The sequence below is a fragment of the Bombus pascuorum genome, chromosome 9 (assembly GCF_905332965.1).
Source record: "Bombus pascuorum chromosome 9, iyBomPasc1.1, whole genome shotgun sequence".
Classification (NCBI taxonomy): domain Eukaryota; kingdom Metazoa; phylum Arthropoda; class Insecta; order Hymenoptera; family Apidae; genus Bombus; species Bombus pascuorum.
The window spans coordinates 2,716,008-2,743,752 of record NC_083496.1 but is presented as its reverse complement, the minus strand read 5'-3'; the positions used below and the strand labels follow the sequence as shown (position 1 = coordinate 2,743,752).

Below are 27,745 nucleotides of genomic sequence, written 5' to 3'. Positions count from 1 at the left end.
ATAAATAATTTAAAATTGAAAGACTTATCTAATGATAGATATGAAAATAACATATAATACATTGATTTTACGTGTACATATACACATATAGGTTACTAATAATTACTAATCGATAAAAGTTTCTTATCGAGAGTTAACTACTTAGAGATAAATTTTAGTATTGATAAATGAATTCTAGAAATGATAATTTTATGACAGAATTAAAACCACGTGGAACGATCAGTCAAATTTACGCGGCTATTTCACTGCAACGATGGCCGCGTCTACTGACATTTGGTGCACATGTAAAGTGTGTACCAGAATTCGTGTCACGATTGACCAAATATTTTGCGTTTTAGATGTATACGGATGGCTATTGAACTCTTATGTCGTGGTATGTAACATTAAAAATTTATCTCGTACCAGCATCTCCTATAGTGTCGTATTTGTTCGGGTTAATTCGATATAGCTAAAGACGTGTGTTTTCAAAAGCGTGTCGTTATTTTCCTCGAGTCGTAGAGCTTTAATGACTCTAATTGCTGCTTTTTTTCTTTTAATACAGGATTTTTTCCAAGACGAGTTATGGGACAAATTACCGGGAAGTTGGAGGTTTGCATTACAAGATACTGCTCCTCGAGAATTCGGTAAATGGTTATCGGGAGACATCTCGTGGTGAGTACCGATACCATACCGTTCGAACCTGATTACCTGTTGTTTTACATATTATTCTACAATCTTTTTATTTGTATTACAGCACACGAGTATGGCCCTTAACATTGCTTGCGCTTCGTCAAGTGGCTAATATTTTGCAAGTAAATAGAGATCACGAAGATCCAAAAAGTACTTTAACTTGTGAATTTAATAAAGTAATAACAAATAACAATAGCAAAATTTGTAAAACTAGCAGAGATGATACGTTTGACAAGTTATATTCCCAGGATCAGAAATTTAGTAACCTGTTTTCAAAACATATAAAGAAGAAAAAGAGATACGAGATACACGAAATAGCTGAAGTATGCGCAGGCTGTGCCTACGAAGCTAGCTGTAAATGTATCATCGATATTGGATCTGGAATGGGTCATTTAGCTCGTATTCTAGCTTTCCAATATGGATTAAACGTCACTTGCATCGAACAAGATTGTATACTATTGCAACAAGCTAGGTATACAAATTACTATGGTACAATATCATTATAGTCGATGCTGATAATAGTTTTGTTGCAGGAAATGGGATCAAGAATTATTGACGTCTATAAGAAAACACATACCTAATTTCCATCAAAAGTGTCCTCAACATTTTACAGCTAAATTAGAATCTTCGAGTTTAGTAGAGTCAGAGTTAGTTAATCGATTAAAAGAATTGTTTCAGAATGAATTCGATTTAAGCGAAACAGAAACTGAATTTGGTCTTATAGGACTTCATCCTTGCGGTGATCTAGCTCCTATATTATTGAAGTTTTACTCGTCCAGAAGCGAAGCCAAATTTATTTGTATCGTAGGATGTTGCTATATGAAACTGACGATACAGTTTGTATATTTTCTTATAAGACTTTTTTCTTTAATATTATGTATTATAATAATTGATTTTCTAGATCAGAGACAAGAGAATTAAAGGGTTATCCGCTTAGCCAGTATCTGTTAGCACATAAAAATCATTTGTTAACTTATACAGCATTAGAAGTAGCTTGCCATGCTATTGAAAAATATTGTGACAAATTAAAGAATGGAAATTATGAAGATTTAATAGTTAAGTGAATTGGTAAACATGTACATATTTGAATAAGTATTATTAATTGAATTATTTGTTTCAGGTACACACTTATAGAGCAGCTTTAGAAACTATTTTAGTAAAAAAGAATGAAAAATTACGTCATAGTCAATTCAGGAATGTTAAAGTATCGAAAGGAATGACATTTGAACAGTTAAGTTACTGACATTTCATAACTGAAAATTAAATAAGCAGCAACGAATGTACAAATATATACAAATATCTCTATTTCAGGTATTGTAGCGTAGCTACTGCAAATTTTGACGCTTATTTGCAGCCGCAAGAATCTGATATTAATAATTTAGAAATAAATAGTCTGTTAAATCGATGGGAACAAGTTATAATATTTGGATCGCTTCGAATGATGTTGGCGCCATTAGTGGAAACTATAGTGCTGTATGACAGATTTCTATTTCTGTCCGAAAAACGTTTGACACCAACACTAAAACCGGTGTTCGACAGTAGATTGTCACCTCGAAATTTAGTATTAATGTCTAGGAAAAATAACTAGTCCGTTTAAAGTTTCGAATTATTTTCCGATAAATCCTACCTTGAATTTTTCCTTCTTCAATCGTTATAAGTGTTCACACTATTGCAATTCCCGCGTCCACGAATCAAAGTTGCTCCAGATTACGATGTGCCTTTGATTGGACAATATCACTGAATTATAATCGTCGATGAATAATGTACTATTTCAATTTTCTGTTCTTCGATAATAACGACTTTTGAGGAAATCACATTATAAAAACTGCAATATTCTTTGCAAACGTTCTTTTGACTTGTTATTTAATGGTAATTTTATCGTTCGAATATACGACACGAGCAACGATAGGCCGACCAATGGGAGAGTGGGGCAGCGGATAGACGCGCGTGCGCGCGATTCCACCTTAAAGATCATACCGTCAGTATTCGAATAGTGGCGTCGATAGGTAGCGCTGCGGTGGCCGGCTACTTCGTTAGGGGCAGAGACGTTCCTCTCCAGCAACATCGCGATCCAGTTTCCCTTAAGCCGCTCTCGCGCGTTTGTCTGTTCTCGTCGCGTTCGCGTCGTGTCCTACCGATTATTTTCTCCTTCCTCCCCCCTCCCCCGCCCGCGCACGAGATCGTCGACACGGTAGAGAGTCGCGCGGTATACACACGAACGTGTCGTCGTAGCACTGAGTGCCCCGCTTTTAAAACTAAATTGTCCGGTGTCGAACCCTAGGATGGCGTTTAACGGAGACGGACCACACTCCAAGAGGCAGCGACTCGAGGAATCTGGTCACAGGGTGAGTACAAGTTTATATATTAGATTCGGTCGGAGGTATTTTATCGGCGAAATTTGTCAATCAGTTTCTGTGCCTCAGACGGATTTTATTCGTTATTTGAACGTTTGGTATACTGGTACGGTGAACGCGTGCGTTTCAGCGTGTCGCGTGAGATTTACAACCCGTGAGGCGGTCGCGACACGGCGGTGGGGGGAAAGTCGCCATTTATCCGGTCGCTTTTACCCATATCACCGCCACCGCGTCGAAACAATGGGCGATGCGCGCGCTCTCGAAGAAGATTGTCTCGTGTCGTGGTCGTGTCGTGTATAATACGAAACGCACGTTTGCCTGATACGTGGCTCGTGTTTCGGCAGCAACCTGTTATCTCGTACGTGTGCTTTCTGTAATAATCGTTTCCGGGAATTCGGTTGACGACGCCGTCGCCACCGTCGTGGAAAGGCTTGCCCTGTTCTATCGTCGTTATTGGCGACGGCTGGTGCGCGAGGATGCACGTTCAAAACAAACCCCCGTCGGTGAACCGGGGTCGATAATTTCCATCGCGTTATCACCGCGAGACGAGGCGTTGTCGCGATGCTCGCCGTCTGCGATTATCTCGAAGGGCAGTTTCGTCTTTATACCGTGACCTATGAGATATTCGGACAAACAGACCAGATAATAGCAGCACTGTGCTTGAACGTGTTGTGGTCTTAGGAGTCTTCGGCCGACGGCTCCTATGCATTTATCATACCGTTTCTTTGGAACCACGGTTTCGTCCTGAAATCGATCCCTGGTCATTCCGTTAACGTTATATTAACCGAATGTATCCGACGAGGGTATCGAAGGTACGAGAAAATACATTGATACTCATACGGATCGGCGATTATTTAAAAATATTTATTTGATTTTTTTTTTATTATTATAAAATATGATTGATTGCCTTCTTCGTATTACTTATAGGATTATATATTATAAATACGTAAAGCCAGCTGAAATCATTTTTCTTTGTATTGGAAACACGTATTACGTATACGTATTTACACGTGCTTCATTAAGTAGTCCAGATAGAAAATTGCAATTATTTTTTTATTCCAATAAAGATGTATTTTTATCGTCTTGGCTTGAGAAATGTTTTTAGAGTGGCTATATTCGTTTATCTTTACCTACACGATATATCAAAAAGTAACAATAATAAATCGCGATAGCATGAATCATATTTGCAATTCAGTTGGATAAATAATGGATTGGGATATGGCTGTAAAACTGACTACGAACAGCGTTGAAAAAAAAGTACACTTGCATTCACGAATAAAAATACCATATCACGCGTTGTCCTTACTCATTTCATATTCGTTCAATTGTCCTTAACTAGTCATTAAATATGCCCCATCCATTATCTTGTAACAATACTCAAATATTGCGTATTTTTGAGATATTTTTTTTAATCTCTTTGGAGTGATAGTATTTACGCTCATTATCATTGACGAGGCTAATTTGTAAAAACCGGGTGAGATAACAAAAATTGAACATAAAGAACTGAATGGGTCATTGTCACGTCAACTACTTCGTGACCTTCATTCCACGGTTGCTAACACTGCTGCTGAGAACACATGCCACAGATGATGTAACGGTAGGCGTAATGTATTACATATGCATGTATGTCAATCATATTTTCACACGGAGTATGTCGGCATACATTGATCGGGATATTGAACTTTCACATCTCTATTTTTTATGAACTATCGTCTCGTCATTTAATTCGTTATTTTACTGGATCAACTGATATTTCACTTTGTATTACGACTTTTGGTATTACATTATTTAAATTACCTGCAATTTCTTCGTTTTTTACGCTATATAATATTCATTACATTGTCCCCGATCAATATGTTATATTTCAAAGAATTACGTTAGATACGCCTGTATATCTCGGTTATATTCACGTGAAAAATGTAGCCGTTTTAAGCCACGTTTAATGTAACCATTATCGTTACTTGCATCAGAATTTCTTTGAATTCATTTTACTATCTACTATTGCGTACTATTATTAACTTCGCAGTTCCTAATAATTCCAATATGAGTTTGGAAATAGAAGTAGTAACGATGCATAACTTGAGTCACTCGATTCTTTGTTCTTCTTCGAACATAACCTGTATATTCGTTTTAAAATGCTAGATGTAGCAGATGACGATCGTCTTTAGAAAGAATTCCGTTCTATTTGTAAGAAATCGATCTACGAAAGGTCAACGGTACGTGGTGGCCACTTCACGATAACATACAATTCCTGCGGTCAGTCCTATAGGTCAGCATTAAAATATGTATCGACGCGTTTCTCTTCTGTGTCGTATTTTCATGATCAGTGGTTGAGTAACGATCACGAATAAGACGCACGAAAGTCGCTCGAATTGTTTCGGCAACGTTTCCATTTACGTAGTCACGGCTCAAGTTTTTTAACTTTTAAATTCCTTATTCGGATTGGTTCGCGTTTTAATTTTCCCTCCCTTTGCTCGACTACCTCTCCCTGACTTTACGATTGACGAGAAAAGAATGCCTGCACTTTCTCATTGTTAATGTTGATTAAGTTACCCACGAGCAGAAATAAATCCACGTAGTTGGAATATCAATGTAACCACCTTTGCTTGCGCCCTGCTATCCTTTGCGCCGTACTCCATAATGCATGCGGATCCACTCGATTTCTCGGTTTCTGTTCTATAGTCTCGTGGTCGGCCAGCTCGATTCAATTCCTCGTCTATTTTCCAGGCAATGGGGACAAAAAGTATATATCGCTGTCTTTACCGCTCGATGATCGGATATGTTCAATATCAAAGCGTTTTAACGTTTCTTTATCATGAAATATTCAACGAGAATAAAAAATAAACTTATAAGTACGTATAACTCTACCGACACTGTGTCGCGTTTGCATGCGGTTAAATCCGCGTTTCTCTCAATTACGTGAATTTATCTCGTTCCTAGTTTCTGATATTTCTTCTGAAATTCCCAAACACTCCTGTAAAGCGCAGATAATCGCAGCTATATGGAAATGGAAGTTTGGCGGAGAACAGTTTGAAGAACCGTTATCTTGATCCTTAGTCACGTTCTATCATTCGTTTCGTCGTTTCTCTCGTTACCAGCCTCCTTCGAACCTTGTGAAATTCATCCGAACGTTCCTTTCTTGCGGAACGAGTATGGTCAGTAGTCGCGGCTACAGACGGAAGTTCCATCAAATCGATAACGTCAATGTTGATCCGCGAAGAGTTATTTCGTGCCAAATAATTCGAACAAGTCGAGTCGATCAATGTGCGGCACACGTTTGACATTTCTACGAACGTAACTGTGTAATACGCGGTCATTTCGATGGAAAATAACAGTATCCGTATAAATTATGCTATTAGCTAGGACCAATGTTGTATTCACGCAACTTGTCACTCGTAACCTTCTTCAGTTAATTGACATTATCGAATTTTGGATTTTTACATTGCGATTGTGAGAAGGATCGCAAAGGATTCGCTTAGTATTTTTTGAAATCATCGTCTCTTCTTTCACTTCCTATCTTTTGCAATAATAAGATTTGAAAATATTGAAATATCGATAGCATTACGATATAAATCTTCTTCAAAGTATAGAATCTTTTCTTTACACTTCTGATTTCTGTAGTGGACTTTTGTCCAGTATCTGTTATTCTTTTACTTCTTTTTACGGTTTCTTTTACTTTGATAAGATAATTAAGTTACTTTATTCGTATCTTCCAATGACGTTGCGTTTATGCAACTTTTGCGAATTATTTCATCGTATCAGTAACAGTAAAACAGTCTATCGGTCCCATCGCTAATTATAATCCTTCGAAGACGACACGACGCGCACTTCTACATTTGTTCTTAGCAAAAGGCAGTGGCCAGATCTTAGTGCATGCGTTTCGGCCAACGACGCGACGGAACGAAAATCTGCTCGTTTGAACTTTGCCAACGCAAAGTCAAGCCGTCTCTCAAACTTCGCGACACCGTCCATTCGGATCTCGGTGTGTCATACCGACCGAAATATCTTTGACTCTTGACTAGTATCCTTGCTCGGTAATGTGCACGTGCTCCCGTAACTGGAATGTCTTACGAAGTAACTCTGTCAGCTTGGCTATGATGTGTCCGTGATAAAAAAGAAGATCGATACTCGCTTCCTGTCAGACAGTATAGTGTACGTACTTGAAAATTGTATCGTGAATGAAATTCATGGATGTCGTTCAAGGAACACACGACGACGCTTTATGGTCAGCAAGTGGCTGCAGTGGGCGGATTCCTATGAAATTTTAACACCCGAAGGGTCACTTTCTTTTGACATTGTGACGCTTTTCACGCGGACCAGCTCATAGAAACCTAGAAACCATTTTTCACAATCTTCTTTATTCCTCGTCGTTCTGTCAACGATTAGATGACACTAAATACACGGTATTTGTCATGTAAACGACAACCGCATATGCGAATAGCGAAAGTATACGTTTAAATTGATATTAAATTAGAAGCAGTATTCTTAAGGTTAGAATTATCGAATTTCGGAGAGAACATTTCTTGCAATTACTAGAAACATGGTGGTTTTAGCGAAATTAATGTTGCCTTTTATCGAAATGGAATTTTCATCCACTTTAACTCTTTCGAGACGAATTTTTCATTTAACAACGAATGCGATATAATAATTCGGATTATAATACAGATACTCAAGTTTGTAAGGCATCGGTTAATGATGATTTTCATAATGGGATATTTAATTTCATTTACAATGCGATTCTGTGTCTCGATGATCTCAGTGATGTTCAGAAAAATGATAATAATCTAATGATTTTCTTAAGTCATTTATTTTGGAATTATTAGTCTCATAATTATCTATATATATATGTTATAGCGTAGTTTGGATTTCATACTACAAATCTAGCGTTAAATAAGTATTAAATAAAGAAATCTTATTTTCATATAACGACGCGTCTTTATTCGAACTTTAACGCTTTAATCGAAGTTGCACGTAATAGAACACCTTTTGCTAATAAAGCACGTGTTGTGCAAGTGCATGGCGTGGAGTGGTGCTCGAAGAATCATCGGAATAGGACAATCTGTTTGTAGTACCTCGTGACATATTCTTCTATAGCCATCCATAGCATCGTTGCACGACATTTGATGAAATTACTCGTTTCGTTAGAAGCATATCCACAGTTTAGCCTGGAATCGTGGAATGTAATGTCTTCGTGTATCGACGTAAATTGCCTTCAATATTATATAATGGAATAATACCTGGCTCCGATGGATAAGAGTATCGAATGCACAATAAATTGTCATCGATCATAATATCATTGTTTCATCAATCATGATTATTACACAGGGCACGAAAATAAACCGTCATCCGATACGTCGTAATAACGGTGAAAAGACCATTGTCCCGGAGTCGCGTTGCAATTTTCGTCATTACATTACTTTCACGCGCGTACAATGATTGCGTTGCTACGGCCAATGAAATTTAATTTCGCGCTTTTCCGCGCCTCGCGTTCCACGATTAAAATTCTATCCGTAAAATCGTCATATTTTAATTCTATCGTGCCGCCTCTTTGTCAATGATCAAAACTGTTTTACGAATTGTTTGGGTTAGGATTGTTTGGCACGTTGCTTTTCAATTGCCATTATATATAGCGACTCACGGAGCTATTTAAACACTCGAGGAAACCTTTTACGGATACATATATTGTTTTGCAGTGGAGAGAATTAATAATTAGATTTGAGCGATTGGAAATTTGTAGATCGTAACGTAAACTGTGTTATATAAAAACTGTGTGTCATATTGAACCGTGTTATACTTGTGTTTAGTGATTGAGCGATAACGATACCATTGATATTCAATCGATTTGATATCAAAGTATTCGATAGGAAATTGATCTTTCTTCGATCAATACCAAATCGATACTATGCCTGATACGGATGAAAATCACAATTTGAACGTATGTATATGTCTTGTGAAACGGCTTCGACGGATGTTAACGAAATGCTAACACGTTGCTGTGTACGTACGCTTTTTTGGTCGATTGCACATACACACACACCGGCGCTTCTCCTTTTCTACAAAGATCATAAACAGGCGGATCTTGTTTTGGTAAATATTGTGGTAGGCAAACCTTACAATAACGACCGTGACGCCAACGGTCACCGCAATGGTTATAGTAGCAACAAAATACTATTCTATAATTGTCTACGTATTATGTATTATATAATTTAATCATATAGTTCACGGTATTAATTCCTACTTCTGCTTCGTCATTATCTTGGTATTATCGATAATAAATAATATTTTCGCGAAGGATTAAATTGCAAAATGGCAACCGATATTATTGTACAAGCAGCTATTATATATATATATATATATACAAATATTTTCGTATAAGTATCAAATAGGTATCGATATTCTCGTGTAGGTATCAAACAGATATCGAATTCTCGTGTAGGTGTAAAACGGATATCGAGATTTTCGTATCAAACAGGTATCGGCACATTCCCACACGTAAGTATCAAAGACGTATTGATTCCTTTTGACGCCTTTGTCTTTGATATTTATCGACGCCAGATCGAAATGCGTAGTCCGGTATCGACGCTATCGATGCATATTAGCAGGCATATCGCTATATATTTGTATTGCGTGTTGAAAGTTTGTATCATAGAAGTTGGAGTTACTATTTTATATGTTTAATTCGCGTTGTAATGGGAGTCTAAAAATCCATTTAGAATCCAACGAAAACGCGCTTGTTAAGGATTTTTTAGACTTCGTTGTATCTGCAGTATGTTGTATCTCTGTATCTGGAAGGATAACAGAGTGCTGTATGAGGCTGGAAGGCGAGGTGCTGGTATGGACAATGGACACCTTCGTGGAATATTCCACAGGGTTCGAATTCTGACGCGAGAATCGTTAGGCTGGACGTCGCTCGTATGACTGTTTAGAAACTCCGTGGTTTATGACAACATCTTTACTATTGAGCTATGGAAAAAGCGACGCGAAGCAACTAAAAATACAAGGTATTGAAAATGAGTCACGTACCACCTGACTGCTGGCAGCCACCGAAGCGCTAAAATTCTATTTTTCAAAAATAGCGATTGTTCTTGACCGTGGCATAAACCTGCCACGTCCTTGCTACACCTCTAACGCGTAACTAACAGTCTCCTTTTATATGTTTGCATTATAACACTGAACGATATGTTTGCAGTAAACGTCTCGCAATTTCTATATTTATTTTCATATTTGTTGACGTTTCTCCCACTATCACCAATTGTATCTCCTTATAACACGTATGACACTTGTTATAGCGTTAATAAAATTACAAAATGTTCCGTACAATGCACAGAATATATAAATTAAATTTTCCGCGGTAAGAGAAGGTCGGTGTGAAACGCAGCCGACGAAACGTTTACGTTTTCAGATTATTCCATCGCGTTCCGATGATTCATCGTGTTCGATTCCATCGTGTCACCAGAGGATTGGACTGAAAATCGTGAAAAGCGTAATTTCCAGAAGAAGGTGCGCGTATCTTTCCCCCGGTTCCCCCGTTCATCCGTTGCTTCTATACGCGAGTTCCCGAAATAACCGTACCGAAATAAAGGTTCGTTCTCGTTAGCGTAAAATTTCTTTGTGGAGCAGAGCTGTCAAAAGATGTTATTGCGTAATGTCAGGATGACGCGTTTGACGGAATCAAATGAGATGTATTTCAATGGCGATCCTATATCTAGTAAATTTATAGCTTTTTTAATAATGTCATATCGATAAATCTTTTTTCTCTGTCCTGTTATGCTGAGAATCCTTTGTGTCGCATCGAATACGTTTTTTGACGTACATATGTCATATTGAAAGAGCTATTGTGCTCTTCTCGAGTATTCCGAACATTTGCCCGAACGCATCGAGAAAATCATAGATAAGCCATGGATACGTTAGAAGCAGACACGGCCACACATCATTCATTCGCGATTTCCGACAGCGAATACGTTGAGTAGGATGTTCGAGTTAAAGTAGTCGTAGTCGGGGAAATTTATTGGACCATCCGCGGTCCTGGGACGTGTGATTATTTGCTCGAGGCGGCAAATTTGTCGGTCTCTCCGTGACACAGAGGAAGAATATCAATCGCCCTAAGGAATTCACGGTTTCCCCGTGAAAACTTACTTTTCCGTATGCGTTGCAGCGTGTCAGCTTCTGCAAGTTAACCGAGCCTCTATCGGAAAGTTATCAACTTCCGTTTTCTACGACGATATTTCGAGAATTGGATGAGTCGTAGCCATTAGCATTCGCTAACTGTCTGTTATTTTGATTAATTAAATCGATGGAGTTGTTCGCGAAGAATAATTGGAACGAAGTTGCCGCGATCGTTCAATTTTCTGACGATCAGCTGCCATTGATTGCGACCATAGAGAAGCTATCGATTCGGTGTAATTAATAGACAACTGTTAAGTACCGTGCGACGTGGAGAATCCTAATTACGCGAAGCCGAGGAACGTGCTATTGCGTTTGCAATTAGCGTCGAGTACGACTCGACCACGAAGCAGTTTCGTCTTCGTCCTAAACCAAAATCAGGCATTAGCCAACATTTCGGTGATAAAATATTTTATCTCTGATTTAGAACCTCTGTTATCGATTCGCCGAGCCGACGAATACGGAAGATTTTGGAGACTTTTAATCGCGCTAAAAGCCCGTTTTTCCTATGTGAATTACTTTCTATATTGTTGGGTAAGTTGCCGATATACGATACACGATGTACGAAAGCTCGATAGAAACGATCATACCACATTTCGCGAGAATTCGTTGGCCAGCGTTTTTGTTTCTCTTTGTTCGGAAACAGACGTCGATTTTCAATATGTTTTTGCACATACTGGCCTCTCCCCCAACCTCTCGCGCTTTTCAATTATCGTGCTTTCATATGAAAGCTTCGCTCTATACCGCGAGCAGAAAGCATCGCATTCTTTCTTAAGAATCGGTATTAAAGCTCGTTTATCGATGGACGTTCTTCGGTATACACGTATGGCTGAACCTGAAATACAGTCCTCCAGCAGATTGGCTTCCGTGACCAAGGAAAATTGAATTCCCTTCGATAACAGATCCTCGTAAGCAAAATTTTACTTAACACCTGTTTTCCTTTATATTGTGTCGAGGATTGATATATCGCATTTACAAGTACTGTACATGTACCTAAACTTGTTGGCGAATAAACAATTTATATAACGGTTTACCAGTTTTACTCGTTGGTTCAATTTTTCTGATTGCCTATCATTTTTCGTTTATGTACGTTTACGTTCAGATCGACAGATTCGATCGATAAGAGTTCAGATAATCGGCCATTAATGGAAATCTCGCTCCAACAAATAGAGTTCTATGACATCATTGAAAACATCAATCGTTTGAACATCGTAATAGAGATATTTAATGTCGAACAGAGTTTACACACTTAATAGTAAGTATATTGCTAATCAAACAAACCAACGACGTTAATCAAGGTAAACGAGTCTACATGATAAATTCAGAATTTTTCATAGATCTGTAAATTCACAATGACGCGTTCTTCTTCGAAAATTTGAATGATATTTTTGTAAAATATATAGATAGATCCTGGAATTATGTCTTTTCTCGAGTACCTTTTAATCTCGTTTAATACAAATTCTACGCTTCGTTTACTGGTTGCAGCGTAAAGTTTCTCATGGTAGTTTGATTTTCCGCTTACATAAAGTTGCCCCGAAATCGATAGCGAACCTTATGGCAGCGCTCTCACACTCAAACCAATTTGCGTAGTTCTGCGTCGCTTTCTATTTAATAAAGAGGCTTTATCGGCGGAAATCTTGAACTCTGTCGTGGTAGTAACTCGTTATCGCTTGTTTACACCCGACTCTGTTGAATGCTCGCGAGGCGCGTGCACCTTGAGCGTCCCGTGCAAACTCGCGTGAAATTTCACGGCGGCGAGTTGAGCGAGATTAAGGTCGTCGAGGAGTTAGTAAGGTGAGCAAAATGAAATTAGAACGCGTGGAATATTCGTCGATAAAGGCTGGTCTCGCGATGCATCTTTTCTTCTTTCCCATTTTCAGCAGTTTTGCTCGTTCGCGATGGGACTCGTCTTTAGAATTATAGCGGAGAGAGACAGAGAGGAAGAGAGAGAGAGGGAAGGATTGTTTCGCTGAAAATGACCCAGTCGGTTGGAAACGGAAGCAACGAAGAGTCCATTTTCTGCGTAATACGGCTTTGCTGATTTCCCAGCATGACTTTACTTGCTATTTGTATATGCAAATACGAAATACGAATACAAGCCGCGAAAATGCAATAGTCATATAACAATCGTCTGTTGCGCGAAGCTGTAGACTGTAGACGAACGTGATACGAAAATACGCGGATTGATACGGAAATCGCATGTACCGTTGACGTTTCTGTTTGGTGACACAGATTGAATTATAGTAGAAATTCCTGTACATTTTCATATTTGTTGTTTCGTCGATATTTTGCCTTGGTTCGTAGTGTAAATATTTGCCTTCATACCTTGGCATTTCACTGTCGACTATATCTTATAAAATTGACAAATATGATGTTTGATTTCTCCTCTGTAAATATCGCACGGTGGTTGAACCTTGGAGATGAAGTTGTTTCTTCGATCATTTTGGTCTTCACTTCGTTGTTTAGATGTTTCTTTTGTTTTTTATTTATCAATTTCGTTAAAAATTTGAATACAGTTCCAAACGTAGTGGCAATTCCGATTTCCGAATTGGAAGATTCCACGTTTGTCTGTCCACGTGTTCGATACATCGAATATTTTTCTTTGACGAATAGTTACGCGCCTGTCTTCGCTTCTTCGCCGTACAAATCTGGTTTTAAGTTCATCGCCCGAAGCCAATAGCGGAACATTCAAAGTTCATTCTGTCATGGGTATTACCTGCGATGTAAAAATCTTGCGGAACTTTTGTCGCGATTAACCAAAGATTTTTGCTTATCCGAGTTTTATTTTGAATTGATAATCCGTCGATGACGAGCAAACCAGCCTGACTGGGAATTATTACAAACTGACGAGAGTACGACGGTGTTGAATTAGATTTATGATATCTTTAGCGGTTGTTAGCTTATTATATACAGCCGGACAAATTACGTCCAATGAAAGGCATTGTCGGTTCAAGGTCGTAAACCTTGCGTGTCCAGTTTACGACGTGTTTTATACTTTTCTACGGCACCTCGTCCTAAAATGTTTCAGCGAAATATAAATCACGTGACGAAGTTCGTACGCCATCGAACGAACAGTTTCGACCGCCAAACGTTCCTATCAAATTCGAATTCCTTTGCAAACGGGTATTTTAATAGCGTGCGATTCCACACGATTCTTTTTTTTCACGTTTTAGAAAGGTGCCGTTGAAAATCATAGTGAGCGAGCGTAAAGAATTCCGCGTTAATGTTTGCGCGATGGAATTCTTCGCGTACAAACCCAGCGAATTCTCCAAAGAAAATGTCGTTCATCGAATACATTTCCTCCTAATATCGAACAACTGGTTGTTTTGTGTTTGCCACAAACGCAGGAACGAAGCTGCCCTCGCGGCATGTTGGCTGCGCGCATTGTTCTGCTCTAATAATTGCGTTCACATTCAATTGGTCGGAACGAAAAGGTTCTGCCACGTCGACAATGATTTAGGATCGACTGAATCGCCTTACTGCGGTGATTAGACTTAACTGTACTTGTGGTTAACTGTACTATACTAGATCGTGCGATTTATTCCTATGACAGGGTATGACAGTTTCGTGTCGTTACGATATTTCATCGTCCAAAATTGTTTGACTATGATCGACTACAACCTCGTGGTTCTGCGAATGCTCGATTTTCTTCGACAGTCGTACATAGCCTGTAGTAAATTATACTACTCTGACGTGACAGCATCTCGTCACCGCTTTTACTACATTATTATACATACTTGTTTAATGACGATGGATTAGAGTAGCGTGCTAAGCACATCGTGACGGACACGTCCTCGAATGCTCGACTTTTCTCAACGATCGCGTGCAATCTATTCAAAATTGTTCCACTATAATTGATTGTAAAGAATATCTCTTTAAAGGCTCGATTTTTTTTTTTTTTTCGTATAGTCTTTTTCGGAACTGTGTCGAGTTTCGCGCGAAAGGAGGTTGCGAAAAACTTCTACCAATCATTTACATAGTCTGGTTTCTGCAGTCTAATCGTTGGAAGATATTAGAAAGTATCGAACGAGGCAAATGAATTTTTTTCTCCGGACGATATACCGTTGAACGAGTATTAATGCTCGGGTACGTGCACAGAATAATTTCGCGAGATCTCGGTATACCGTGTCGCAACTGATATTATAATTCTTTTCGGACAAAAAATTCGATCCCCATCTTCACCCTCCTCGAGGACTTTAATATCCATTCATGCTCTGATGCCAGTTTCAGAGGGACGCATTTTCTCTCTACTCCCCCTCGTTCGCCTCTCACTTTTTCTTTCGTTTTTTACCTGTCGCTTGTCTGACGACAGCAAGGTCGATACTCCAACCGTAATCTAAGCATTATGATAAATAGATTTTATTAATCAGATATTAAAATCTGTTAAGGTTATTCGGTGTATGTGGAATTAAAGAAATGCGTGGGTAAATTGTAAGGTACTGAAAGTATATATATTGTGAATAATAAAGCACAAAGTGTGGAATACAACGTAAGCTAATCCAGATCCTCTCGCTAGCAACGTTACCCTGAGACTGAAAGAACCGCCGAAACCAACGTCGCACGTGTACCGCTTATGGTGTGTCATCGACGCATTCTCTTGTCTACGCGCTATCGATGACCTTAGTGCTTGAGAAACCGAAGACCAGATGTATAGTTTTCTCAGAAGTGGCGATCACTTCAACAAAATCTATACACGAACCTTTGTATAACTGCAACTGCTACGTGAGTGGATCGATTGATGCAAAGTGACGATTTTGTACGTGTCTGACGGGATGGTTGGTTCACAGTGAATGTGAAAGTTGAAAACTGGTAGGTTTATATAAGTTCAATGGTCGAGTTCATCTCACTAGCTTTCGAAATATCGCCGAATAGCGTTTAACATGTCGTACAGCGTTAAAAAAAGATAAAGAAACGTCGACTTGATAGTTCAGGATTCCATTATTCGTTCGATTCATTAGAAGCAGATAGTGGCGCTAGTTTGTTCACCGGTTGGATGGAACGCAAGCGAAATCAACCTTCGCACCTTTCACCGTGGATGAATCATTCGCGATGCACGTCTGAAATACGAAATCTAAATTCGCCTTAATCTCCGGTGTTAACGTTATCGCGTGTCTACAGGCAGAGGTCTGTCCTTGGTATCCTTCGGTTCTATGACCCACGTGTTGTACGTTCGAAAGCACGTGGCTTACGGAAACCGTAACGTAGCTGAATAGATCGTGTAAACAGCGTCCTAACGCGGTGTATGCAACTCGTTGAAGAATTCATAGGCAAAGGGGTTAAACGTTAAAGCGGTTCTCAGAGGTCGTGGTCATGTGTACGCGTACAGAGAGGAGACCCTTTCTACATAGCGGAATCGCGGTGGCCCAATTATCTCGTCCGCTATGAATTACTTACTTACAGCCTCGTGGCTGCACACTGGCATCTTTAGCGAGGTCTCCTAAGATGAAACTTTCCACGTACCTCGCCTTAATTCCATCAACCACGTCTACCCGACGCTGGTTAGGGTAATAAAAAAGGGAGAAAATTGCGGGGCAGAACTTGCGGCGCTTAAGAGCGTTGTTCATTGGGAAATTTCAATGCAACCGTGTGGCGAGGTAAAAAGTTTCTTCGAGCCAGCTTTTGCACTCTTGAAAAAAAAAAAAAAAAAAAAAACAGAGTAATATCGTTCGTAGGCTGTGTAGTAGAAGGCTTGGGAAATTAAGTCGGGAATTAGCGGTTTCATGAAACGCAACCTTGGCGTGGCCGAGACTAATGAACGATAAGTAAAATCGAGGCGGAGCTTGGAAACAAATGGACGGAATAACCGGTTCGTTGTTTCGTCGGTGTTTCTAGTTGGGAGGGGAGGGGGTGGTATATGGTTCTCTAGAAAGTTGGTTCGATGTAGAAACTAAGTCATTACAGAGCATAAGCATTGTTCTTGCTGTTAATCTCTTTATCAGCACGTGGCTGGCAGCCGGCCAATCGACTTTCTCCTTGACTCCCGGGACGATCTACGACATCTTCACCTTGTTTTCATTCTACTCGTTTCTACTCCAACGTTTCCGCCCGCTACGCGAATCAAACATAAGCGTTCGCTTCTCTATCGCGATAACAATACGAGGACTATGAAATTTCTGTACGTATACGCGTATGTATATAAATATTCTCGTCTATTTCGCTTGGTCTATGTTGTTGAATACGAAAGATGATATTAACGAATTGTGTAGCAGAGTTGAGTTACAAGCAGCTCTTTATTTTGATATAATAAGAGTATAATCCATGAAACCTCTATATGGATAAAATATTTTCATACATTTCGTTTGATTCGCGAATACGAAAAATAATACGAATAGACTTTTTAGTATTCGTCGAGAAATGTGTTTCTTCGCTTCTCGATTATAATTACGATTCCGATTGTAAAGACCATAAATAATATATATAACGTTATATACGTGATAGGTGTTTTCATATATGAATTTCGTTTCCTCCGTCTTCTAAAATAACAAGGCCAATAATAACGAACTTTTTAATACCTCAACAGGAAATATATTCCTGAATGCTCGCATCTTTATAATCCTAATACATATTCATATCTTATAATGTATATTTCACAGCGCGAATTAATCCTTGGAATAAACCGAATTCTCGTAAAATATAAAATTTTCTTCGCAATTGCGATCGTATATGAAAAACGCTCAGGATACCCTGACGTATTGTTGTTGGGTCGTAAAACAACGAGGACAAAATGAACAACGCCGATCGCGCCGACAGTTGCGGAAATGAAATCACGGCGGCGAATCATCGGAGCTATAGATCTCGGCGGTTGTATCGCTATAGGCGAAAATTTATCAGAAAACGAGGGCGTTGACGATGGCATTTTTTTCGTGGCGGTCAGGAGTGATCCATTGAGCGTGAAACCACGTGGTTGGCCAGCGGCCAACGCCGAGTTATGTTTATAACAACGTATTACGGATTCTACGTGGGATTCACCGCGCTTCGTAACTGCGATACTATGCAGCCTATATGACGATGCGACATACCGTCAGAAATGTTGGACCGCGTTCCCGCCGATAGCTTCCTCTTCTCCTTTTCCTCTTCTTCCGTTTTTTTCCGTTCTCAACGAGATTTTACTTGGACGCGAGCCCGCGCCCACTCTTTTTACATCTTATTCCCCTTGTTTCTCGAGGATATTTGGAAACGTTTCACCGATCGGCTCGATCTACTCCGTTAGAGTTCCTTGTTCAACGTTGCACGCAGCAGACAGACCGACGCGTTTTTAAACGAGGTTATCACGACGGTCGATCGATCGATTTTTTCACAGCGAAGAAGAAAGCACGACGATCGATTCGGTATTTTGAGAGCGTAACGTTTAATTCGTCGACCCGGTGTATTCTTTTCCGAATAATCCGCGCAATGCGCTTAAAGTTTACTCGAGCGAATTGGAGCGTTAATCCTATTAGAGAAGAGATTATTCTCTTAATGTCTCACCTTTCCAATACTTGGCACAGTCTGCGCCGATTCTACGAACACCTGGAAAGTTGCAAATTGTCGATGACTCTCGTTCTTTCTTTCGTTCGTTCGTTCGTTTTGATAGGAAATTCCAACTTTTTCGATTTTTCCGCTGGAACTTTATCGACGCTCGCAATAAAAATTGGCGCGGAAGTCACGATGGAATTTAATCAACACGCCTCTGTTTGCAACACTTCAAAAATAGATTGGCGAAACAACAATGCGACGAGAAACTCGAATTGAAATTTAAACGATATTTACCGGCTGCCTTTCGGCACAGAAGACCAGTTAATTGAGGCCGCTCCCAACGATGAATAACGAATGTTAATTTCTACCAGAAGAAACTCGTCATTCAATTATACGGCCCTTTTCACGACCTCTTTGTAAGTCTTTTCATGTTGGTTTTTCCAGCTGAAGCTTTCTCTCTCTCTCTCTCTCTCTCTTTCTCGCTATTTCTCCGAATCCACTACACTGGATTATTTTCCGTTAAAACGTAATGACTCGAGACCGTACAATTTTCTTCTGTTACGATTAAACGTTATTTCCATGCAGCGTAGTATAGCCGCCAGCTTAAATCGTACGTTATAAATATGAAACACTCCCTTAAGCTATTATCGGAGCAACCCTTGTACAGTTTATCATGGAAAATTTGCATGTGCTCAAAATTATAATGCTCTTTTGTTTCTCTACAGCGTTATCATTCATCGTGCTAAATTTCATTCTGTTTTAGTAACACCTGTCATCAGATTGTGAATCTCTATGCGTTCATAAGAAATACGAATGCGTAATAATATGTATAATATGCAAAAACGAGTGAAATATGTAACAGTACTTGTTATAATATTCAGATAAGAATAACGTCTTAAATACCTTAATCGAAATAAAAGTAAAAATTTGCTAATCTTTTATGGAAGAATCTTTAACGCAAATTTCCAAACACGTTTCAAAGTTTTTTTTTTAACTCCTACGATCAATTTCTCGCAATTAGTGAAAATTCGCCGTGTCAAAGCTGCGTCGAAATCCCCTAAAAATCTCCTAAAATAAGGAACCGCGTGTGTCGTCGAAATCGAAGAATAAAGTCATTCCACGTACGTTTCCATCCTTTCCGATATCAAGTACCATATTTTAGAACACAGTTTCACAAAGTGAGATTCGCAAGCGTTTCGTTCTATTCGCATCGTCAGATTTTTCGCTAGTAAAATTCCATTGTGACATTCATAACGGTAGTTTATATACGTACCATGTATTTCCACTATTTACAATACTCGATATCGCGGAGATATATCGGGCTATATTTCATACGTGCCCAAGTTTCGCTTAAATCGTGTTTAAAGCAACCAAGGACCGACACGCTATTTCTCTATAATCGATGGAAGCGATATTTCGTTTGCGCTTTAAGGGTTTACGTAGGATATGCAACACCTACCAGTCCCTAAAGTGTCTCGCTGTACTATTTCCGTCGCTTTCGGTGCTGTCGGAAAAAGACGCGTGGACGTGTATTAATAGATTGCCCGAGTACGCATCCCCAGTGACATCGCGCACCATCGAAATTCAGCCAAAATCGCAGCGTGAATTTCTCTTATGCAATCGATTCGACCAGCACGGAGAGCAACGATATGCGCAAGGCGAATGGAAGCTGCTCGCGAACTCACAACCACGCTCGTGTACAGTCGTCGTGATTGAATCGCAGATTTTTCGAAGAATCTTGTTTCCATGCAAACCACCGCCAGATTTTTCTTCGAGCTTTTCTTTTTCTCCTTTATATATCGCATTTGCTATTCCGAATACTTACGAGCGTTTAGAACGTCCATAAGTATACCGACGGTAAAAAATTTAGGCTCGTTTCAACAGCTGTAGCTATACTGATTTTTTTTTACTGATTTTATCAGTTAGCTGTAGCAGTTAAAAGAGTTTTTTAAGATTCTTGACTTTTATGGTACACGTATAACGTTTCCATACTTTTACCGGTTATGTTACAATACCGTGGAAATATCTCGAACGATCTATTACAATGGCGATTGAATATGCTTTTAAAAGAGATCTCCATGTGTCTGCATATATGGAAAATAACGTTAAAGTAATTCCTTTATAACGCTACTTGTTCATGGCTTCTTGTGATTCATAGAATTCTTTGGAAATATTGTAGTAAATAGAGTCTTGGTCCATGCGTCACACGCTACATACATATGTATATATAGAATTAAAGTAACATCATGTGTTCTTTTATTCATTTCTAAAAGCGAAATATTTCCATTTATGGTAGATGATTTAACATTTTTCTACAGTGCTATATATCGAAGAATGGTAGGACATTTCCATCTATGGTAGATGGTCTAACATTTTTCCACAGTACCGTATGCCGTAAATACGTTGTCGATATTTTGCTAAAACGTTTGATCACGTTTGTTTCAGAATCACGAGTATGGCGGGTATGGAGACGAACCACGACGTAAAAGGTACGTTACATAAAATTCATATTAATTGAACCTTGAAATTTCTGCTTTTTCATGATAACGTAGATGTTTAAATGATCGGGAAATTTGTATCTGGATAAATGGATCAAAATATAATCGTTTCGAACAATATCTTAATTACAATACCGCGTATATACACTCGTTCTCTTTGTCCTCATTCAACAATTGATCTCATAATGCAGCGTTGCGTTGACCCATTACCTTATCTAACAATCTGTTTTGTTCGAGAATAAGGCCCCACTATAGCAAAACTAGCACTCTAATTAAGAGTGTAGTGTAGGAAGACAATATCGTACGATATAGAAAAACGATAAAGTCGATCGGTTAGTTTAGGGCTCGAATAGAAGCGAAATATGATAAATTTTACTAACGACGAAGCAGAAGTTATTATTTCGTCGAAAGTTTCGAAATCGGTTCGTATGATTCATCGAGTCACATTGGACCGGGGCGAAACGGCAAAACGTGTCTCTCCGCCGAGTTCTCTCGTTAGAACATCTCATTCGCGAATGAAAGTTAACGCAAGTTCCATAGAGAGGCGAATATCGCTTGATAGCGAATTCCTGCCGCTCTGAATCACGCTTAACGCTCGAGTTAACTTCTTATTATTAGACTTGGCCCGTGTCGGCGCATCGGATCCGTCTGAAATTTCGGCAACCGTCTGCAACGTTTTAATTAATTTCATCATACGCATCTTTTCGTCCTTATCACTGGTCAATTCCACGCTCGTCAGTCCTCGGTTTGTTCGTTTAAATCTTTGAGTATGTAGTGAGTGGATACGTCTCACAAAAGGCGCTAGAAATATTTCGACATTAACATTGTGCGGATAATTTCGCATGCTTGCAACAATTAATTTATTTTAACGGAGCTTCAACTAGGATAATACAAAGCAATTTATCGAATCGATACGAAGATAACTGTAGAAGGGATAACGATAAACTTTTCTTTTTATATTTCTTGTTTGGTTTCTTGATTTTAATGCTATTTTGTACCAAAGATATTATAGAGAGAATAGGACAATTCTACTAACGTGGGATTGATCGGCGACGAACTGAATTTTCAAACCGCTCCCTTTAAAAACGTAGATAATATAATTCGTGTTATTTCCCTGTAGTTTTTGCATACTAAAAGTTCTTCGTTCATTGTATGCTTCTCACTCGGTATTGAACGTTTAGGTTTTAGAACTTGGAACACATAAAGCAAGTTTCGAATCGCTTGTTATAAACGACGTGTAACTGTATAAGGAGCAAATACGATCCACAATCGTTTTGTCAAAGAGAGAGAAGAGATTCATGCATTTTTTCACGCGAACGAAGCTTTGGGTACATTTACATACTCCTAGAAGCGTCAAGGCAAGAATTATTATAGCGTTAAGAACAGAAAGGAACGAGGACCAAGGGAACGAATCTATCCGATAGGACGACCAATCTTTTTATTCCGCGTTTTGTCGTCTCTTTTCTACGTTTGCGTTCTACTCGAAGGTTTTTCGAGGAACGAAGTTTAATCGTTTAGAGTAGAAGCAACAGATTCGCCAGAGAATTGGTCACTTTGAATTGCAGAACGGAAACACCAGGGATGTCTCCTCTCTCCCTCTCTCTCTTCTTTTTCTTCTCGTGGAAAAATGGATAGGTGGTTGAATTTCCAATTGGTTGCAAAGAGAGGCCAAAATGGGAGAGAGAGAAAGTGGAGAGAGAGAGAGAGAGAAAGGAAGGAGAGGGAATATATTGATGTCAAGCATGAAAAATGTATAGCCAGCTATCCTTCAATAGTCGCTTCCCTTTCGTTGTATCGCGCTGAATCTCGGAAGAAAATTACCGGATTGCGATTTTTCTTTCGTTTCTCTTTCCGGTTAATCGAATATTCGTGCTTGAATCCTTCGACACGCGCAACTTGTGATTTAATAAAAAAATTTCGCCAACTGTGCACCGGCTGATGCAATTTGACTTGAATTCAACGTGTCGAGCCCCTCACACCCTTCTTCGTCTCTGGAAATGCGGAATTTTTCGTTGCTACCGTGACTCGCTAAGGGTTCGCGTGGCGCGATACAAAGCCCAGATATATCGAGTTAGCGTTTCCAACGATTAAATTGTTACCATTACTCAGCGAGTTTATCGTAAAGAAAAATTGCCACGTGTAGGTTTAACGATTAATAAAACACGTGGAACGAACGCTGATCGCACGTTGTGTTCTTTCTTTTTCAGAGAAGACAATAATAAACCAAACCACGTTCTCCTCTTTACAATTATCAACCCGGTCTACCCCATCACTGTGGTAAGTGTTTTTTTGTTTTTTAAAGAAAACTTTCGTGTTATCTTTATACTCGATGGAGAAGATATATTAGCGAGGTTACAGATCGAAGCGTTAATCGTCGATATTCCTTAAACACGTTTATTTAAAAATATCTTGAATTTTCTCGGTCGAGAAAGTTAATCGAGAATCGACGCTTGAAAAATAGCACTTTGTATATTTCTATAATAGGATCTGCTTTCCAGATTGTATACAAGACATCATTTATTAAACGTATGTATTATAAAGAAAGAAATAATTATCAATAGACACGATCCTGATGAGGATCTCGAGCATCTACGCCTATATATTTCACATTATTGTTTCAACTCTTGGAACATATAAACTTTAACATCTGGTCGATTTTACAACCTCGCTATATCTGCTCTATCGATGGTACTTAGGCGTATACACAGTATTTGTTCGATATACGTATAAATTCATACGCGGTGCCTTTGAACTTTCCAACATATTGTATTTTCTACGCGTGATTCATCGATGCAAATGTTTGTAAATGCGATCATCGAATTCTGCGCGCATTTCGCATACGCCTGTTAAAACGGATCAAAAGGATGAGCAAGACGCTCGTTTCGATGACTCTTGACACGACCTACGCTGGACGATCGTGACCACTAGACAATTGCGTTATCGATGACGTGCGAGAGAAAGAGTTGTAAAACAAAGATCGAAAGGGGGGAAACGATAGGGAGGGGGAAAGGTGAAGCTAAAGCAGAAATGGAAAAGTATTGGAAACGAATGGCAGGACAAAAGTTGTTGGCACAACGCGAGCACCATACGTTTCGCAGGCCGTCGCACTGCATTTTATTTCTGTTTTGCGCCAATAATAGATGAGCCCTGTCGCTGTTTCTGTCTCACGAATGGTCGATGCCTGTGCGATCTGGCATTGTTCGCACTCCATCCATTTACGAGTCTTCGCATAGCTCTCCGGTCACAATGCTTATTTTCTTTTTTTTTTCTTCCTTTTACTTTTTGTCCTTATCTACACGGCAGACGCACTAATTAAAGAGTCTCCAAACCGAAAGCTTTTACGCGCCGCGTTCTCTTGCAAAGCATCCTTCTCGTTTCCTTTTCGTTCACCGTCTCTTCGACGTTTCCACTTGTATTTCCGACACGGTCTCTCTGTCTCGCTTGTTTCTCCTAGGAGAACCAACAATTCTATTTCAATCATCCATAAACTATACGAGGAATATTAAAAAGTAAATGCGATACTCCGATATTCGCGAAAACGAGTAACAAAGTCTCAGCAAACGAACCGGAAGCTGCATTAATCAATTTCGTAAGTACGTAAAAAAGTACGGGAAAACGTGGCAAACATTGTTGCAGATAATTTGTTTTAGACTTATCCTAGAATTTTCTGTCGTTTGTGTCATCTTCTTACTCGCTTTAAATGAAACGCTCTGTATATTACACGTCTGCCTCTGACTTCCGCCATAAATATCAATCATAATATTGTAATCTTGCCATATCTCGATTGGTCTAACCACAGACTCGACTCGCGTCGATTTATACGCACTTATGTGGTCCTATTATGGAGGCCAGGAAGGCGGTTGCTACGTAGGGTCGCTTTTTCTCCGCCACGAATCACCCTTTGTCATGATTCACGGCGGTGTGATTTAATGACACGTAACGCGTAAGCGGAGAGACAGGCGAGAGACACTCGTCGGAAGATTTCAGATCGAACGGTTTCTACTATATAAGTTTTCGGTTTCGTAATTTGATTAAAAACTTCTCCTCGAGGGAAAACATTGTCCGCTGGTGAGAAACTAAAAGAGAGGAACGAAGTTGCTCGATTCTCCTCCGTACTCGTTATTTTTTCCACGTTGCTTCCGCTTTTCATAATCCCGCTTGAATACGAATTCGAACGAAGAAAGTTAGAGAGGATTTCATTTTTCATATCCTGGACGTTGGATAATAAGTATCTACGTATAAGTCAGTTGGAGAAGCAAAACGTTTAGGATCGTTTATTAAAATCTTTCTCGGCGTTTCGTTGGACCGAGTCAGCAATACGGAAAAGCAACAGCACGGAGCAGCTTTCAAAAGCTGATATCTATAACGTTGAAATATTGTGGCATTTCGCGATATCTTATCGATATTTTCTCAAGGTGTAGCTAACGTCAAACTGTTCGATTTCTTGCATTTGGTTTAACCGAGATATGCAAATTGTTCTCGATGACGTGGAAACCTTTAGCGAACGCGGTCGGTTCGGAGCTGATAAACGTCATGTTCGAAACGAAGCTCGATAGGTTGCCTTCCAAACATCTCTGGTTTCACGAGTTTGTAGCAATTTGCTCTATTTCGTTGTTAGTCGCATGATTCTATAAACAAGCTCGTATCGTACGAAAGAAAACGTACAGAGAATACATTGCGCCTGCAAGCCACGTTCTATTCATCACTGTAACGCGAGGAATTTATTGGAACTGGGATATAATGCGCGCTAAATGTTCGCCTTTAAGTCTGTTGCACACTTGGGCGCACGTGTGTCGGCTCTGCGCAAACATCAGGCGTTTGCCGGTTAGTGGACTTGGAATTTCTCGGTGTGCTCGCGCGACGACTCACCTCGTATTTTCGGCACAATTAGAACGAATAAACCGATACATCATCGTATTTGCCCGGAATTTAGCTAAACGCTCGGAATTTGGCTGACTTGCGTGTTAAGCCTATTACACGCTCGACGGATGTAACGGACGAGTAAAATGAATCAACCGGATAATATATGCGTTTCACGCTCTTGAACGTATACGTAACTTTTTAGAGCTCGCTGTAGAGAGGTCTAGGTGACAAATTTTGAAGGCACGTATGGAATAAGCCGTTGCCAGGTTTTCGCCGTCGCTCAAAAGAACGACACCATCAATCACGCGGCTCACGGTGCGTGTATACGAATCGAATACAAATTCGCGAACGTGCGTTCGAGATAATATACGAGGCCGGTTTCCCGAGTACGTATCTAGTCGCGTACAGTAGCGTCCATGGTTGGGCGAGTTTCTAAATTAATACGTTCGACGGTAGCAAGAATTAATACAACTCTAAGCTCGAATCTTTAAATTTACAAATTTCAAGCTTTAAAATTCAAAATTTTAACGCCATCTGCAAGATTCTGTAATAATATCGTTGCGTTATTGTATATCACAGGTAGATTTATGCGATCGTCACTGCAATTTGAGATTCCTATCTTCCGACTACGTACATTTTCTATCAACTACATACGAAATTTTCGAGCAAGTAAACTTCATTAACTTGACCAATTTTACTATCCTGTCGCGTCGTGCAGACTATTATAACGTCTGGATATACTATGTGCACACATACCTTGTACTTTATACGTGGCATCAAGTAGGCGGAAAAGCAGCCTACCGGTCGTTGTACATAGCCATGAATTTTCGCGCGCTTTAATTCTAGCCATAATTCATCCACCGGCCCCTGTTAGAGTCAGCGGATTAAGATTAACACCTTTGCCGTCTAGTACCAGCTACTCTCGCCTTTTTGCTCTCTTTTTCTTCTCTTCTCTCCCTCTTCTATAGCGTGCTTTTATTTCAAATACCGAACTACGTTACTTCGAGCCGGTTTAGAATGTTATTTTAGAGTGACGGCGCTTCGTCGAATTTATACGCGGCTGTTTGCTGTTCGCGCATCATCGATATCTCCCTGGATAGGTCCAATGAAAATATTTTAATTGGCCGAGCCACGATCCACCGTCGCTTGGCTAAATATGAATTTGTCGATAAAATTCGCGTTACTCTACTGTAACTATACTGTAAACCGTGCTACAGCGAAGAAACGATGAAATCTTTCTCGAGAAAACCTCATCCGCAATCGCCGTATTTTAACGTTGACCGATCGCGACACGGTATCTAATAACAACCATTGGCTATCGTCGTTCTATTTGTTACAGAAATCCATTCAATGAGCTGTAGCATCCTAACTGCGGCTATATACATTTTCTCATGCGTTAAGTTACGTCAGGTTAGCTATATTACCCGAATCGTTAAATTCGTTCTCCGCAACGTTCAATTTACCCCGCCATAATTTGCGTCGCGAAATGAAGTTTCAAGCGGGGAACCGGCCGGTATATCCGAAGTTTGCGGGCCTCTACTTCGTGCCAAAGTGACACGAAGCTAGAATTATATTCCCATACGCGGTGGCAAGACGTTCTACGCGGTTTTCGTACTGTAGATTCTACGAGCAGCTGGTACAGCCGGCTGACGCGTTTTAATGTTCACGACCTACTTCCACCTTTGCCTGCTCACCTTTTGGGAGAAAGGTGATCCTACAGAATGCCATTTCTTTCGCGTTTAC

General features: G+C 39.7%; 2 protein-coding genes across 3 annotated transcripts in view; both read left to right on the top strand.

Annotated features, from left to right (window-relative positions):
* Window positions 1-228: 228 nt before the first annotated feature.
* Window positions 229-2,517, top strand: LOC132910275 (methyltransferase-like protein 25B). The gene is made up of 7 exons (XM_060965834.1): window positions 229-373; window positions 542-651; window positions 734-1,141; window positions 1,203-1,505; window positions 1,571-1,724; window positions 1,790-1,899; window positions 1,981-2,517. Exons 1-7 carry the CDS (start codon window positions 254-256, stop codon window positions 2,255-2,257), a joined length of 1,482 nt encoding a protein of 493 aa, XP_060821817.1. The 5' UTR covers window positions 229-253; the 3' UTR covers window positions 2,258-2,517.
* Window positions 2,518-2,625: 108 nt separating this feature from the next.
* LOC132910277 (heterogeneous nuclear ribonucleoprotein L) overlaps window positions 2,626-27,745 on the top strand; it is a 168,651-nt gene continuing 143,531 nt past the window's right edge. Inside the window, exons 1-3 of one of the 2 annotated variants that reach the window (XM_060965835.1) lie at window positions 2,626-3,014; window positions 21,087-21,130; window positions 23,347-23,416. In XM_060965835.1, coding sequence (XP_060821818.1) covers window positions 2,952-3,014; window positions 21,087-21,130; window positions 23,347-23,416 — 177 coding nt within the window. In that variant the 5' untranslated portion in view covers window positions 2,626-2,951. Of the gene's footprint in view, window positions 3,015-3,236; window positions 3,836-21,086; window positions 21,131-23,346; window positions 23,417-27,745 lie in introns of those variants that run through there. The other variant, XM_060965836.1, reaches the window with a different exon arrangement.

What these genes read in the sequence shown, in the direction of transcription:
- LOC132910275 (XM_060965834.1), top strand. Translation starts at nt 254, where the DNA reads ATGGCCGCGTCTACTGACATTTGGTGCACATGTAAAGTGTGTACCAGA. An exon ending in TTATCGGGAGACATCTCGTG is followed by an intron (nt 652 to 733) that starts GTGAGTACCGAT and finishes TTTGTATTACAG; the next exon opens with CACACGAGTATGGCCCTTAA. An exon ending in AAAGGAATGACATTTGAACA is followed by an intron (nt 1,900 to 1,980) that starts GTTAAGTTACTG and finishes TCTCTATTTCAG; the next exon opens with GTATTGTAGCGTAGCTACTG.